The following is a 17,829-nucleotide window of genomic DNA, read 5'->3' on the forward strand; positions in this document are numbered from 1 at the left end:
AACCCGCGTTCTAATCGACGTTCAGCCCTGTCATTAGCTGAGTGACCTTGTGCAAGTCACTTTCCCCCCACAGGCCTCGGGTGATTCTCTATAAAATTACAAAGTTGGCTTCTGACCTTCAGGCACGCTTCCAACACCGAAATGGGACCGTGGAGTGTACGGATCTGCTTTCCTCCCCCGGGACTAATGGTACGGTCCCCGGGCAGTTTCCCCCACCCCCCTGTCGCAGACCTTGGTACAGGCCCAGGGGGCCCTCGGCTGCCTCTCAGGGCTGCCCTTGCCCCCAGCCGAGTTCCGGGCCGTCCTTGCGCAAGCTGATTGGCTGGAGCCGTGCCCGGGCTGCGCGGCTATAGGTGAGCCCGGGAGGGGACGGGCGGAGCGGGTTGGAGGCCCGCCCCCTCCTCCCCTGGGTCGGACGCTGAGCCGAGCCGCGGGCGGGAGGCCGGACGGACCGACTGACGGGAGGGACGGGAGCCGAGCAAAATGGCGCAGACTCAGGGCACCCGGAGGAAAGTCTGTTACTACTACGACGGTGAGCTCCGTGCGCGTGGCGGGGCGGGGGCGGGGCCGGGCCGGGCCGGATCCAGGAGAGGGAGGCTGAGGAGATGTGAGCGGGGAGGCTGGGAGAGGCTGAGGCGTTGGGGAAAGGCTGAGAGAGGAGGCTGCGAGGAGGTCGAGGCTGAGAGAGGAGGCTGAGAGGAAGGAGGTCGAGACTGAGGGAGGAGGCTCAGAGGAAAGAGGTCAGGGTGAGGGAGGAGGCTGAGAGCAGGAGGTCGAGGCTGAGGGAGGAGGCTCAGAGGAAAGAGGTCAGGGTGAGGGAGGAGGCTGAGAGCAGGAGGTCGAGACTGAGGGAGGAGGCTCAGAGGAAAGGAAGGGAAGTCGAGGCCGAGGGAAGAGGCTGAGGCCGAGCGGGGGTCGTCTGGAGAAGCTTGGGGTAACTTGGTGGCGAGGGGCGGGGAAGGGGGGAATCCTCAGGAAGCTTTATGGGGAGAGTTTTAGTGGGACTCCTGGAGGGGAGGCTGAGTCTGAGCGGGGAGGCAGGATCTGGTGGAGAAGTGTGCAATGATCTGTTTTCCTTGTGAGAATACAAAAGTCTTTCTCTGCCCCTTTGCTTCCTCATCCTTTTTGGTGAGAGTCCTGCGGAGTCCCCACCTCCTGTCACCAGCCTCCCCTCCCCCAGTCTCTGAGCTGGGCCTGCAGTTGCTGCTGGGAAATGGGGCCCCTGGGCTTGGAAGGAGAAAGTTGCAACCTGTTAAAACAGACTTTTTCATTTAACAAAAGCCTATGGAGCAGCTTACTCTGTACTAGGGATGATTAGCTGCTGGGACCATGGGGCTGATCAGGTCACTTCCCATCTTCTTCTCAGTCTGGAAGGGGAGATAGACAGTGGCAGGGAACTGCTCTCCAGTGTCATGCTGGGATAAAGGAAAGCTCAGAGTGTTTTGGGAGCCCAGAGGAGAGGCACTCAGCCCAGCCTGGGGAGTCAGGGAGGGAGGTGCCATCTTGGACCCAAGGAACAGGAGTTATTAGCCAAGCTCCGGGAAGGCAAAGGTGACAGTAAGTTTAGAGGTAAGAGAGAGGACAGCATTTTTGAAAGCAGGTGTGTGTACAGCATAGCTGAGGCATAGGTTTGAGGGCAGAGTGTAGAAGGTCAGGAAATAGCGTGGAGGGAAAGGTTGCAAGTGATGAGGCTTGAACCTCATGATCTGGGGACCAGATCATGAAGGGCTGGACACACTGTCTTAAGGAAGTTGGACTTTATTGTGAGTGCACTTGTGAATCATTGAAGTTTTATGCAGATTGTGACATCATCAGATTTATACCTCAGACCTATCACTCTGAGACAGAAATTGAATTCGCCAGTGTAGGGGTAAGGAAGACGGCAAGGATCCCAAACTTCTGGGTTGGGCAGTTTGATGTTGAGTGTTTGGAGAAGGTTATGTCAGTTAATAACTTTGGGTTTTGGGTTTTTTTAAGAAGTATTTTTTGAGGGCTATCCCTACTAGGGGATATCCAGGTAGAGGCATCCAGTAGGCAGTTGGCCATTCAGGTCGCCATTTTTATTTTTATTTTTTTCAATTAATTTTGAGAGAGAGAGAGAGAGGCAGAGTGCGAGCAGGGGCTGGGCAGAGAGAGAAGGAGACAAGAATCTGAGGCAGGCTTCAGGCTCTGAGCTGTCAGCACAGAGCCCAATGCAGGGCTTGAACTCACTAGCCGTGAGATCATAGCCTTAGCCGATGTCTGACGCTTAACCAACTGAGCCACCCAGGCGCCCCCAGGTTGGCCATTTAGAAGACAAAAATGAGAAGATAGAGATTTTTTGGTAGTTGTCAGCATGTAGATGGTAATTTTAGTTATGGAAGAGGATACAATCACCCAAGAAGTTGTATAGCGTGGGAAGAGAAGAAGATCGGAGTGGAATTCTAAGGACATGCACTGAGGAAAAGTCTAGTGCCCTTCATGCTCTGTATTCCCCTGTCGTAGCACTTGTCACTGTGTATTGGAATTGCCCATTTACTTGTTCGTTCTTCTTAGACAGTAATCTCCTTAGGGAAAGAGACCATGTCTTGTCTCGCTCTGTATGCTCAGCCCCCAGAACAATGCCTAGCTCAGAGTAGGCTGTCAATAAATACTTGCCGATTAAATTGTATACAGGGAATGTAAGTGAACCAGAAAGTCTTGGGTTACAGTAGCCAAAAGAAGGAAGGAGTGGCCAAGTGTTGGCAAGAACTGTTTTGTGTGTACAGTTTGGAACTGAAGTGAGATTGCGGTAGATTGAAGAATGAATGGATGGGTGAAGAGAAGACATCAGATTGAACCCTTTTCAAAGGAAGCTTGGTTGGGGCAGAGAGAGAGAGGGTTGTTGATACAGGGGGATGTAGTGGCTGAGAGTTGAGCATATTCAAAATTTGAATGGTAAATAGCCAGGGGGAGGGGTTGAAGATACAGGAAAGAGAGGGGTGGGTAATGATGGAGGTTCTTGAAGAGACCAGGTGAAATGGAAACCAGAGCACAGGTATGGACACTAGCCTTCAGGGGGAAGTTTCTTCATGATGAGAGGCAAGGAAAAGTTCAAATGTAGGCAAGTTTGATGAAGAGAAAGTTGGAGTTTTCAAGATGAGGTAATAGATTATTTCTTTTCCTGTGAGTGGGGGGAGGGTAGTTGGTAGAGTAGAAATCTTGAGAGAGATAGCTATGAAGTAGCTGTTGTGAAAGAGGGAGGTGGGAAAATAAATTTGGAAGAGTTGCTGGGCAGTGGTGAGGGCCTATTTGGGGCTGGAGCCTGCAACTTTGTAGCTGTATCGGTTTGCACTGTTTTATGATCTCTCCACCATTAGTTTAAAAAGAGAAAAAGTGGATGGGGCGCCTGGGTGGCGCAGTCGGTTAAGCGTCCGACTTCAGCCAGGTCACGATCTCGCGGTCCGTGAGTTCGAGCCCCGCGTCGGGCTCTGGGCTGATGGCTCAGAGCCTGGAGCCTGTTTCCGATTCTGTGTCTCCCTCTCTCTCTGCCCCTCCCCCATTCATGCTCTGTCTCTCTCTGTCCCAAAAATAAATAAACGTTGAAAAAAAAAAACTTTAATAAAAAAAGAAAAAAAAAAAGAGAAAAAGTGGAAAGACTGCAGTTTTTAGGCAAGGGAGATTTCTTACTCCTTGAGAAACCGCTTGTGAGTTTTGCAGTGAGGTCACTAGCTTGGGACTCAGACTTGGTTCTGCCCCTCAGAAGCTTTGCAGTATTGGGCAAGTCACTTTACCTTTGCAGGCCTCAGGTCACTCTCCTATAAAACTGAAAAACTTTGAGAACAATGGGAGAAGCTTTCCACAAGTTTAAAGGTAGTATCTAAATGAAAATGATTATTTCTTTTAAAAGTCTCTTAGCAACTGGATTAAAAGCTGTTAAGAAAAGGATGGTGTCTGGGCCCCACCCTCAGGTACTCCCCTAGCCTTCTAGATAAGTTATCTTAAGTCCCCCAAGTCTAAGCCTTGGCTGAATTCAGGTTTGATAGGCAGAGGAGTTGCTGGGGATCAAGGCCCAGGCCAGAGACTTGGATAAGCCATGATCTAATTATGTAACAGTAATGGTCATGTTACTGACTGCCTTCAAATTGGGTCTGCATCTGGATGTCTCAGCCAATGCCTTGAAAACCTATTCTGTCAATCCTCATAGCTGATAAGCTTGTCTGAGGGTCTCTGGGAGCAAAATTTTCTGCCTGCCTCCTCTGCTACTGCATCTCAAAGTCTGTCTATATGGGACAAGGGTCCCAATTGAATACCATCAAATACTGTACTCTGGCTTGTAGCTCTGGCTAAGAGCACAGTTCCTGCCCTCAGAGGCCTGCCTAAGATTAAGAGAAGAGGATAAAAGGACATTAAGCAAAAACTAAGGAAAACTAAGAAAATTTGAATAAAGCATGGGCTTCTTTTTAGTTAATGACACTGTATCAATATTGGTTCATTAACTGTAACAAATACTTCTTATTTTATCATGTAGAATGCTAATAATAGGGGAAACTGCCTATGGAGGTATCTGAGAACTCTATCTTTGCAATTTTTCTGTAAATCTAAAATTGTTCTAAAAAGTAGTCTAATAAAAAGACAGAAGAGGGTGAGATCCTAAATATCCAACTGTTTAGAAGTTTTCCATTGTCCCAGGCCATGTCTATGACCAAGAGTATTGGAGTGTGGCTTGGATACTATTGGTGGCATTTCCCACAATGCATTGCTCCCTGGAATGAATTCTGTTACTCGTGCCACCAAAACACAGTGCATAAGAGGTTGGGACCTTCTTTTCACTGGTGCTCAAAGATCTGCCTCGTCTTGATGGACTTCTAAGGCGAGAGAGATCTATCCTTGGGTGTGCGGTTCACTTGATTTTTGTGCTGTTTTTTGGCTTTTAACTTTTTCATTAAAAATTTTTTTTTCTGGGGCGCCTGGGTGGCACAGTCGGTTGAGCGTCCGACTTCAGCCAGGTCACGGTCTCACGGTCCGTGAGTTCGAGCCCCGCGTCGGGCTCTGGGCTGATGGCTCAGAGCCTGGAGCCTGTTTCTGATTCTGTGTCTCCCTCTCTCTCTGCCCCTCCCCCGTTCATGCTCTGTCTCTCTCTGTCCCAAAAATAAATAAACGTTAAAAAAAAAAAAAAATTTTTTTTTTCTTAGGTTTATTTATTTTGAGAGAGAGAGCATGCACAAGCAGAGAGGAAGAGCAAAGAGAGAGGGAGACAGAGGATCCAAAATGGGCTCTGTGCTGATAGAGAGCCTGACGTGGGGCTCGAACTCAAGAACTATGAGATCATGACCTGAGCCAAAGTCAGATGCTTAACTGACTGAGCCACCCAGGCACCCCAGTTTTTTCATTTTTTTATAGTAAGCTCTGTGCCCAAGATGGGGCTTGACCTCACAACCCTGAGATCAAGAATTGCATGCTCTAGCAACTGAGCCAGCCACGCACCCCCACTTGATTTCTGGAATATTTATTCCAGGAACTTTGTGGCAAGTAGATTCACAGAGCCCTCTGGATTAAGTGCAATTGAAGTAAGTATCTGGTAAACCCAATGTAGCTTTTAGGATACTGAATTTGGAGTCAGAAGAGTTGACCCCTGGATCAGTTATTGGTTGTGTGATCTTGAGCAGGCACTTAACCTCTCTGAATCTCACTGAGTTCAGTTCCTTGAATCTTTATTCAGCTTCTGTGATGTACAGGGCATATTTATCCTTGTCTTCAAGGAGTAGCCAGTCTTAGGAATATAAATAGATATGTAAGGGGACACCTGGGTGGCTTCAGTCAGTTCTAAGTGTCTGACTCTTGAGTTCAGCTCAGGTTGTGATCTCATGGTCATGGGATTGAGCCCCACAACAGGCTCCCCACTGATCTTGGAGCTTGCTTCGGATTCTCTTTCCCTCTGTGCCTCTCTTCTCTTGTGCGCGTGCGCTCTCTCCCTCCCTCAAAATAAATGAATATATAAAAATAGATATGTAAGTAATTCAGATACAAAACAAAATTTGTTAAGTGATATATACAAACTGTGTACAGAGGAAAGGACCATTTATTTTGATCAGGAATGTGTTTGGCACTTAAGCTGGGCTTTGTTGTATGAGGATCATCAGAAAAGGAAGGACAATCCAGGTCAAAGAAACAGTCTGAACAAAGGCTACTTGGGTGTGAAGGTGAATGCCATGTTCAGGATGCTGATAATAATCTAGTGTGTTTAGAACAGAGATTGGCAAATTTTCTGTAAAGGGCCAAATAGTAAATATTTTTCACTTCGTGTGCCATATGGGTGGGTCTCTGTGGCAACTATTTACTCAGCTCTGTTATTATAATGTGAAAGCAGCCATAGACAATATTTAAACTAATGGGCATGGCTGTGTTCCAGTAAAATTTTATTTACAAAAAACAGGCAGCCAATTGTATTTGGCTCAAGGGTCATAGTTTGCCTATTCCACTTTGGAGCGGAGAACTGCGAGAGGGAGAAAGGGAGGGAGAGGGAGAGTGTTATGGGTTGAATGCCAGGCTAGTGAAGTTGTTCTTTATCCTGTAGGAGATGGGGAGCCATTCAGGATTTTTTGAGCAGAGGAATGATGTTATGAAAGCTGTGTATTAGAAAAATAACTGGTCGTTGTAGCAGATAGTTTGAATTGAAGGCAGAGGAAGCAATTAGAAGTCTTTTGCTATGGATGAAGCAAGAGATGATAAGAACTTAGTTTTCTTATTTATAAAATTAGAATAATACTTCCTGTTCTAACTATTTTATGGGGTTATTGTGAAGATCCAGTAAGAAAACTAATGTAAATGTGCTTTGACTCCATAAAGTGTCACAGCATGATAAGGGTGAACTGTGACTTATAATAATTCTGAGTACTAACGGTTATTTTTCTGTTGTGGGAGTGAATTCTTTGGAGATATATAGTGGGGTGAGTCACTCACTGCCTGTTATTCCCGAGTAGCTTTGGAATGAACCCCTTACACTGTCTAGTTCCTGTGGACTAGACTTAACATCCTTAAATGCTGACCTCACCAGGGTCCTCTGCTTTTTTTTTTTTTTTTTTTTTTTTGATGTTTGTTTAGAGCACGCACGCATGGAGGGGAGGGGCAGAGAGAGAGGGAGAGCAAGAGAATCCCAAGCAGGCTATGTGCTGTCAGCCCAGAGCCCAACTCAGGGCTCAAACTCACGAACCATGAGATCATGACCTGAGCCAAAATCAAGAGTTGGATGCTTAACTGACTAAGCCACCCAGGCATCCCTGCTTGCTTTTTTTTTAAATTTTGGAGTTACCCTTCCTCAAGCTGGGTAGAATCTTGGAGACTAGAACGAAAGAGAAAAAGAATTTGACTAGGAGATAGTTATAAAGATTCCTGGATTCTCCTGGGAGTATATGTCAAACTGTGTCACTGAAACTGTCACTCTTTTTTCTTCAGGGGATGTTGGAAATTACTATTATGGACAAGGCCACCCAATGAAGCCTCACCGAATCCGCATGACTCACAATTTGCTACTTAACTATGGTCTCTATCGAAAAATGGAAATATATGTGAGTTACTGGGAGCCCTACCCCTCCCTAACCTCATCAGCTCTGGTCATAGTTATTCATCTCATTTTCTCAACTACTCATTCATCAAATGTGTTGAGTGGCTATTATGTGGCAGACACTGTAAATGATAGAGATTTCTGTTTTTAAAGGGTTCACTCCAGTGCTGGAGACTGACATGTATACAAATAAGTTGTACTACAGTCTATTATAAGTGCAATAATTAAAAAATGTACAAGATGCAGAGATAATAAAGAGTGAAGGAGGAAAGGAGCCTTGGAATGTTTCCTAGAGGTGATATCTGAGCACAATTTTAGAGACTGAATAGAATTTAGCCTGGAGTTCAGGAGGAGACCGACATTCTAGACCAAGGGAAAAGCATAGACAAAAGGCAAAAAGAGGTGAGAACAATATGATGTGTTGGGGAACTGCTACAAGTAGTTCGATGTGCAAGTAGTACTGTGGTGTAAGGTTCACAGGTATGAGTGAGGGGACCTAGAACTGGAGAGGCCAGAAAGGATTGGATGTGCTGTGCTATGTGACAAGCAGCTCTGACAGGCAAGAGTCAAAAAATCCAACGTTGAAATGGGGACTGTGTTGAACTAGATGCCCACGTCTCTAGTTACTAGAGAGCATAGACTATCTAAGTTCTTTAAAAAAAAATTTTTTTTTAATGTTTGCTTATTTTTGAGAGAGAGAGAGAAAGAGACAGAGTGCAAGCAGGGGAGGGGCAGAGAGAGAGGGAGACACAGAATCGGAAGCAGGCTCCAGGCTCTGAGTTGTCAGCACAGAGCCCAACGCAGGGCTGGAACCCACGAACCGTGAGATCATGACCTGAGTCGAAGTTGGATGCTTAACCGACTGAGCCACTCAGGCTCCCCTAGACTGTCTAACTTCTTGACTCAGTTCCAGCTGATTTTTGCCCATCTACAAGTTTTTAAAGAGAAGCTGGAAATCCACATTATTATGTAAAATTGCCTGGGTTTCAAATATTGACCCAAGTTGGTTTTTTGGTTTTGGTTTTGTTTTTTAAAACATGTTCAAACAAAAACACATCAGTACATCTGTGGACTAAATTTGGTCCAAAGGTTCCCAGTTTGAACCTCTTCTGGAGGCAGTGAGGAAAAAGTAATGAATTTTGTTTTATTTTATTTTTTTAAGTTTTTATTTATTTATTTATTTATTTATTTATTTATTTATTGTAATGTTTATTCATTTTTGAAAGACAGAGAGAGACAGAGCACAAGCAGGGGTGGGGTGGAGAGAGAGGGGGACACAGAATCCGAAGCAGGCTCCAGGCTCTGAGCCGTCAGCACAGAGCTCGACACGGGGCTCGAACTCACAAACCGCGAGATCATGACCCGAGCCGAAGTCGGACACTCAACCGACTGAGCCACCCAGGCGCCCTTAAGTTGTTTTTTTTTTTTTTTTTTTCAACGTTTTTTTTATTTTTGGGACAGAGAGAGACAGAGCATGAACGGGGGAGGGGCAGAGAGAGAGGGAGACACAGAATTGGAAACAGGCTCCAGGCTCTGAGCCATCAGCCCAGAGCCCGACGCGGGGCTCGAACTCACGGACCGCGAGATCGTGACCTGGCTGAAGTCGGACACTTAACCGATTGCGCCACCCAGGTGCCCCAAGTTTTTTTTTAATGTTTATACCTGCCATGGGGCTCGATCTCACAATCACAAGATCAAGAGTCTCCTACTCCACCAACTGAACCAGCCAGGAGCCCCCAGGCATGCATTTTAGAAGGAGGGAAGCCAGTTAGGAGGCTGTTGCAAAGATCCAAATGAGAAAATCAAAAAGGGCTGAGGACTCGTGTTGCCTTATGGTTAGAGCCTAAGAGTCTGTGGTTGAAGTCTGTGCCGGCAGCTTAAGTATCCTAGCAACAGCAGTATCCTTCCTCACCATTCCAGAGACTGAAAGAAGATGAGTCTTCTGTCTCAGATGGCCATGTTATGTCCCCAGAGCCACTGGAGGCAGCTGAGGAAGCAAGGAGGGAAGGGAGACAGAGGAGCAGACGGACCTTGGGACCAGAGAGCTTTTTCAGGTGTGAAAGGCAGCTGGGAATGAAAAACATAAAAAAGGTAGCAGAGGTTTTGAGGGACTCTAGGGAGGAGACTAACATTTAGATAAAGAGAGGATACCTAAACGTGGAATAGCAAGCACCAAGACCTTCCGGAGATGCCTCTTGCACGTGTATACCATGCTAATCTGGCCATGACTTGCCTTCTTTCCTGCTACTCCCCTCTCGGAACCCTCCAAGTCAGCCAGATCAGATTCTGCCTCTTTCCACCCCATCCTGATTGGGAGGAGTATTTAATCTGCCAGTCATATCTTACTCATCTTCAAAAGTCACCTCAAGCCCTCTTTCTTTCATTCAACAGATTTTTGTTGAGTACTTGTCATACCCCAGGGATTATATTAACCTCCATGAGTGATATTGAGATACTAAAAAATGGATCCTATCTTTAAGTGAGAGGAAAAATAAACTAACATTTATTAAAGATTGCTAGTTCTAAGCCAGAGCCACTTGTTATTTCGTGTAATCCATATAGCAACCTTAATTTATAGATGAGAAAACAAGGTCAGAGAGGATAATTAACAGGTTCAAAATCACAAAATCACATGAACTAAGACTCCAACTCAGATATATCTGGTTCCAGAGTCTTTATCTGTTCATTTGTCCTATTCCCTCTTCCCAAGCAGCATTTTAACAAGAGGCCTAGAGGTAGAATGTCTCAAGATTTTTTGGTGATGTCATCAGGGACCCAGGCTTATTCTGTTTATCCTTCTGCTCAATCATCCTTAGTTTATTTGATTTTATCCTTTTGTTTTTTGCCTTGAAATCACATGATGGCTGTCTTAGCTCCAAGTACCATGTCTTCATATGACAGAATCCAAAGAGGAAGGAAACAGGCAAAATGGATCATTTTCTACTATTTCCACACACACCCCTCCCCTTTTTATTAAATAGCAAAACCCTTCCTAGAAGTTTCCCAACAGATCTCCCTTTAAATCTCATTGGGTCATTTGCCATCCTTAGACTATTCACCGGCAATTGGCTTAGACTAATCACATTTGATCCCTTCGGCTGAGTACATTAACACCCAACCAAATTGAGATCTGTTAACAAGAAGGTAGAGAATGGCCCTTTGGGAAGCATCTAACAGTGGCTGTCATAGAGATAATAAATAATATCTTACTGGAAATTACTTCATCTGTGTGGTATTCTTATTGTAAACCTGTAAAGCAAAATTCCAGTATAATCTCTTTCTTAAAAATCTAGACTTGCTCTCTTTAGTGTGATCTGTTTCCTTCTTTGACCACTGAGTATGAATCTTCTTCAGTCTTCTTCCCCCAACAGTTCATCCCTTCTAGACTTCTCTGGGCTGTGATCCTAGTTTTCTTTTCCCAAAGCACAGATAGCCATTTTAGTATATGTCCTGAAATTGATGGCTTTTTGGGTCAATCCTAGAAGAAGCTCCTTAGACTTCTTACAGAAGTTGTATTCTGGGGCACCTGGCTGGCTCAGTCAGTAGAGAATGCACCTCTTGATCTTGGGGTTGTAAGTTTGAGCCCTACAGTGGGTGCAGAGATAACTTAAAAACAAAATCTTTAAAGGGGGGGAAAAAAAGCAGTTTCTGTATTCCATCTCTGTACCTGAAGGAGACATGTTGAAGTCTTTCACACAGTTGGTCCCTCCCCCAATTCTGCCTCCACACATCTAATTAATCTCTCCCAGAATCTACATCCTCATTTTTCATCCAGGAACCTTCTTATTTACATAATCAACAATTCTGCTCTCTTCCTTGCCTTGGATGCTAATTTTGTATATTCCCAGGCTTCTTATTCATCGCCTTCTGTTCTTTTGTGCTTTTTTTTAAAAATGTTTTTATAAAATATTGAGTAGATATGAAAAAATTTTTATAAAATATGTGGAAGGTATAAAGAATCACAATTCACTTAATACCACCTAGTTTAAGAAAACAAAGATTGCCATGATTGCTAAAGCCCCTATATGCTCTTCCCTGATCCTGTCTACTTTCTTCTTCCCCAGAGTTAACCTCTGTCCTGAATTTGGGACTTACTTTTTCCTTGCTTTTATTTATTTATTTATTAAAAATTTTTGTCATTTTAGAGAGAGCGCGTGTGCAAGCAGGGGAGAGGGGTGGGGGACAGAGAGAGAGAATCTTAAGCAGGCTCCATGCTCCCCACGAGTCCCAACTGGAGCTTGATCGCACAACCTGAGCCAAAATGACCCGAGCCGAAATGCAGAGTCAGATGCTCAACGAACTGGGCCACCCAGGCACCCCTATTTCCTTGTTTTTTAAAAATAATTTTGCCAGGGGGGCCTGAGTGGCTCAGTTGGTTGAGCGTCCAACTTCGGCTCAGGTCATGATCTCGTGGCCAGTGAGTTCGAGCCCCGCGCCGGGCTCTGTGCTGACAGCTCAGAGCCTGGAGCCTGTTTCAGATTCTGTGTCTCCCTCTCTCTCTGACCCTCCCCCGTTCATACTCTGTCTCTCTCTCTCTCTGTCTCAAAAATAAATAAATGTTAAAAAAAAATTAAAAAAAAAAATAATTTTGCCAGTATGTATTCTTAAACGATACATGTTTTAGTTTTACGTGTTTGAATATTATGTAAATGGAATCATACAGTATTATTATGTGACTTATTTGCCTTTTTTGTTCAACATGTTCCTGAGAGTCATACATGTTGATGGATGTAGCTAGACTTATTTTCACTGAAAGAATATAGTATAGGACATATGCACATATTTACCCGTATTAGATAATGTTAAAATGGTTTTCATTTGCCACCAATGTAGAATTAAAGTTGCTCTCAGTCCTTGCCAACACTTAATATTGTCATATTTAATTTTTTTGTCTGTTTAGGTTGATGTGAAATGATACTTACTATGGTTTTGATTAGTATTTCCCTGTTTACTAGGGAGACCGAGGATCTTTCTGTATGTTTATTGGTCATTCAGTTTTCCTTATTGAAGTCCCTATTCAAGCCTTTTATCCATTTTCTTATTTGTTCTGTTTTTGTTTTTGTTTTGATTGGGCCTTAGATACACAGAATTGAGATAAACATTATCCTTGGCTCATAAGCATCAAAAGAAGGTCCATTTTTGATCTTTTTGAAATACGTATTTTACTGTTTATTCATTAACTTAAATATTTTCATAGTGCTATGAATATCCATATTCCTACACCCCAATCACTCTTCTAAATTTTGTGTTTATTATACTCTTGCTTTAAAAAAAAAATGTTTATCCTGGGGCACCTGGGTGGCTCAGTTGGTTGGGCGACCGACTTCGGCTCAGGTCATGATCTTGTAGTTTGTGGGTTCGAGCCCCGCATCGGGCTCTGTGCTGACAGTTCAGAGTCTGGAGTCTGCTTCCTTTTCTGTGTCTCCCTCTCTCTGGCCCTCCCCTGCTCACGCTTTGTGTCTCTCTGTCTCAATAATAAATAAATGTTAAAAAAATTTTTTTAAACGTTTATCCTGTGTATATATGCCTAAACAATATATAGTAATTATTTACTTGTTTTTGAACTTTTTAAAAAAGGTGTCATACTGGGGCACCTGTGTGGCTTGGTTGGTTAAGCATCCAACTTCGGCTTAGGTCCTGATCTTGCGGTCTGTGAGTTTGAGCCCTGCGTTGGGTTCTGCTGACAGCTCAGAGCCTAGAACCTGCTTCAGATTCTGCGCCTCCCCCAGTCGCACTCTGTCTCTCTTTCAAAAATAAATTAAAAAAAAAAAAACATTAAAAAAAAAAAGGTGTCATTCTATGTAATCTTCTGGGACTTGCTTGTGTTTTTTTTTTTTCTTTTTTTAAGTTTATTTATTTATTTATTTTTAGTAATCTCTATACCCAGTGTGGGGCTTGAACTCCCGACCCTGTGATCAAGTCACACGTTCTCCCAACTGAGCCAGCCAGGTGCCCCCTGTGCCTTGCTTTTATCACACAATATTATGTTATGAAAATCCATCCACCTTGCATATAGCTTTAGTTCTTCCACTTTTCTCTGATGAATAATATCTTATTGTCATTATACTTCAGTTTATCTGTTTTTCCATTCTTAATTTGTGTCTAGTTTTTTAATGTGAGCAGCGCTTTGAATATTCTTGTACATGTCTCAGTTCATACATGCAAAAATTTTGGCTGTTTCTCTAGTACTAGAATTGCTGGACTGTAGGGTATGTGAATATTAAATGCCTCGTTGCTTTTCATTGTGGTCAAATGAATTTATAGTCCCACTGGCAATGTATGAGAGATACCTTGATTCATATCCTTTCCTATACTTGGAATTAGACTTTAAATTTTGCCAACTAAATGAGTGTGAACAGTATGTGATTGTGATCTTGATTTGCATTTCACTACTAACCAGTGAAACTGAGTATCTCTTCGTATGTTTATTAACTATTTGTGTGTCCTCTACTGTGAAATGTTTTTTCCTTTGCCCATTTTTCTCTTTTTGGTTGTTTGGCTTTCTTTTTCTTACCAGTTTGTAGTAGTTCTTTTTTCTGGTATAGATAGTCCAGTGGCCATACATTGCTCCAGATATCTTCTGTTTTGGTTTTGTCTTTTCACTCTAAAGTATCTTTAATGAACAGAGATTCTTGATTTTAATATAGTTATATTATTTCCTTTAGAAGTGCTTTTTGTGTTTTAAGAAATCCTTACCTTGGGGTGTCTGGCTGGCTCAGTCAAAAGAGCAGGCGACTCTTGATCTCAGGGTCATGAGTTCAAGCCCCGTGTTGGGCATAGAGCTTACTTAAAAAATAAAAATAAAAATAAAAATAAAAGCTTTATAGGTTTGCCTTCACATGTATTTACTATATCTAGAATAGATTTTTATGTCCATTGATGGATGAATGCATAAAGAAGATGTGGTATGTATATACAGTGGAGTATTAGCAATCAAAAACAATGAAATCTTGCCATTTGCAACTACGTGGATGGAACTAGAGGGTATTATGCTAAGCGAAATTAGTCAGAGAAAGACAAATATATGACTTCACTCATACGAGGACTTTTAAGACACAAAACAGATGAACACAAGGGAAGGGTAACAAAAATAATATAAAAACAGGGAGGGGGACAAAAACATAAGAGACTCTTAAATATGGAGAACAAACAGAGGGTTACTGGAGGGGTTGTGGGAGGGGGGATGGGCTAAATGGGTAAGGGGCACTAAAGAATCTACTTCTGAAATCATTGTTGCACTATATGCTAACTAACTTGGATGTAAGTTAAAAAAATAAAATAGAATCGATTTTTAAAGAAGTTTTATTTTTTTCAACGTTTTTATTTTATTTTTGGGACAGAGAGAGACAGAGCATGAACGGGGGAGGGGCAGAGAGAGAGGGAGACACAGAATCCGAAACAGGCTCCAGGCTCTGAGCCATCAGCCCAGAGCCCGACGCGGGGCTCGAACTCCCGGACCGCGAGATCGTGACCTGGCTGAAGTCGGACGCTTAACCGACTGTGCCACCCAGGCGCCCCTAGAATCGATTTTTAAATACAGTTTGAAGTAAGAATCCACTGAAATTTTTTCATTCCGCAAATACTTATTAAGCACCTGCTTTGTGCCAGGCATTGTGTATGGGTCTGTTTTTGGGCCTGTGTTCTGTTGACTTGGTCTGTTTATTGACGCATATGCCAGTACCCAGTGCTTAATTGTGATAGCTCTTCAGTAAGTTTTGACATCTAGTAGCACAAGTCCTCCCACTTTGTTCTTAAAAAACAACAACTGACTTGCTATTTGCCCTTTGTGCTTCTTTTCTTTTTTTAATATTTATTTATTTAAATGGCAGTATTCTTTTTTTAATGTTTATTTATTTTTAATGTTTTACTTATTTGAGAGAGAGGGAGAGAGAACGTGAGCAGGGGAGAGGCAGAAAGAGAGGGGCGGACAGAGGATCCAAAGCGGGCTCTGTGCTAACAGCAGAGAGCCTGATGCAGAGTTCGAACTCATGAACTGAGACATGAGATCATGACCTGAGCTGAAGTCAGACGTTTAACCAGCTGAGTCACCCAGGAGTCCTTTGAACTTCTATATAAATTTTAGAACTCATCAAGTGCTGGGATTTTGGTTGTAATTTTATTGAATCTTTACATCATCTTTTTTGTTTTGTTTTTAAGTTTTTTATTTATTTAAGTACTGTCTACATCCTATGTAGGGTTCACACTTAAAACTCTGAGATCAAGAGTTGCATGGTCCTCTGACTGAGCCAGCCAGGCACCCGTGAATCTTTATACCATCTTAGGGAGAATTGATATTTTGAGAATATTTAGCCTTTGCATCAGTGAACATGGCATATTTCCATTTATTTGGGTCCTTTTATTTTATTTTTTATTTTATTTACATCTTGTCTGTTTTTTTAGAGGGAGGGAGAACATGCAAGGAGGGGCAGAGAGAGAAGGAGACAGAGAATCCCAAGCAGGCTGTGCCCTGTCAGCACAGAGCCTGAGGCGGGACTTGATCTCAGGAACTGTGAGATCATGACCTAAGTGGAAGTTGGACACTCAACCGACTGAGCCACCCAGGCCCCCTAGATTTTTTTTTTTTTTTTTCCAACGTTTATTTATTTTTGGGACAGAGAGAGACAGAGCATGAACGGGGGAGGGGCAGAGAGAGAGGGAGACACAGAATCGGAAACAGGCTCCAGGCTCTGAGCCATCAGCCCAGAGCCCGACGCGGGGCTCGAACTCACGGACCGCGAGATCGTGACCTGGCTGAAGTCGGACGCTTAACCGACTGCGCCACCCAGGCGCCCCCTAGATTTTTTTTTTTAATGTTTATTTATTTTGGGGAGAGAGAGCTCAAGAGCACATGCACGCACAGGGGAGGGGCAGAGAGAGTCAGGGACAGGGTATCAGAAGCAGGCTCTGTGCTGTCATCAGAGAGCCCAATGCAGGCTTGAACTCACAAACTGTAAGATCATACCCAACCCAAAGTTGGATGCTTAACTGACTGAGTCACCCAGGCACCCCTAGAAATTTTTTCAAAGTAATTACAAAAATTTTGTTTTTAATGTTTATTTTTGAGAGAGAGAGAGAGCGCGCACGCGAGTGCGCACAAGGGAGGGGTAAAGAGGGAGACAGAGAATCCCAAGCAGGCTTTGCACTGCCGGTGCAATGCCCCATGTGGGGCTTGAATTCACAATCCATGAGATCATGACCTGAGCTAAAATCAAGAGTCTCTTGCTCAACTGACTGAGCCACCCAGGCTCCCCTCCAAGTACTTCTTTTTAATGCTATCATAAACTATCTTTTAACATTTTTATATTTAGGTTGTTTACTGGTATAGAGAAATGTAGTGCAATTCTTTTTTATTTAGACATGTATCCAGGGTCTCTGTAGATCTCTTTCTACTACCTGTTGTTTCTGTGAGCTCTCACTCGTAGTGCTTTGTTTCCTTGCATGTTTTGTAATTTTTGACTCTGCGGTCATATTTTTTGGAACTTTGTAGCCTGGGATGAAGATAGGTTCTTAAAGCAAGATTTGCCTTTACTTTGTAACAGAGGTAGCTTTTGAGATGGGCTTTGTCCTTGTTGAATGTAGTACATGAGGAACATGGAATCAAGGGGTGGCTTCTGTCTTAAACAATTGGGTAGTTGGTGGTGAGAATAGGAACCCTGGGAAAGAAGAGCATAGGAGAAATAAAGCAGTGGATGCAGTCAAGATTATGGAGGAGGTGTAATGAAAGGGATGGGCTGTGGATTGAAATGGAAGTCAAGAAAGGGTGTTGTTAAGGATTATAATTAGTTTCTCAACCTGAGTGGATATTGGTGTCATTAACAAGAATATTAAAAGAGAAGTCTGGAAGTTAAATATGAATGCCTCTCTATAAGTTGTTAGATCCAGTTGAATTTGAAGTGCCTCTAGGATTCACAGGTGGAGCTGGCTGGGAGGTTGTTGGAATTGTGAATCTGGAGCTCAGAACAGAAATCAAGATGGAGTGAGTCTGGGCAGGCATCTATATAGAAGGTAGAGTTAAAGCTCCATCTACAACGTTGCAATGAGGGTAAAAGGCTTAATACAATAAAAACAACTTCGGGGGCTCCTGGGTGGCTCAGTCAGTTGAGCATCTGACTTCAGTCCGGGTCATGATCTCACAGTTTGTGCCTGGCATCGGGCTCTATGCTGACAGCTCAGAGCCTGAACCTTGCTTTGGATTCTGTCTCCCTCTCTCTCTGCCCCTCCCCTGCTCATACTCTGTCTCTTTGTCTCTCAAAAATAAATAAACGTAAGCAAACAAACAACTTAGTATTTGGAGCCAAGTCTTGCTT

General features: G+C 43.5%; 1 protein-coding gene across 2 annotated transcripts in view; it reads left to right on the plus strand.

Annotated features, from left to right (window-relative positions):
- The first annotated feature begins 232 nt into the window (after positions 1–232).
- Positions 233–17,829, plus strand: part of HDAC1 (histone deacetylase 1) — a 32,242-nt gene continuing 14,645 nt past the window's right edge. Inside the window, exons 1-2 of one of the 2 annotated variants that reach the window (XM_045476517.1) lie at positions 233–532; positions 7,414–7,526. In XM_045476517.1, the coding sequence (XP_045332473.1) occupies positions 484–532; positions 7,414–7,526 (162 nt within the window). In that variant the 5' untranslated portion in view covers positions 233–483. The remainder of the gene's footprint in view (positions 533–7,413; positions 7,527–17,829) is intronic. The other variant, XR_006712152.1, reaches the window with a different exon arrangement.

Source organism: Leopardus geoffroyi, chromosome C1 (assembly GCF_018350155.1).
Source record: "Leopardus geoffroyi isolate Oge1 chromosome C1, O.geoffroyi_Oge1_pat1.0, whole genome shotgun sequence".
Classification (NCBI taxonomy): domain Eukaryota; kingdom Metazoa; phylum Chordata; class Mammalia; order Carnivora; family Felidae; genus Leopardus; species Leopardus geoffroyi.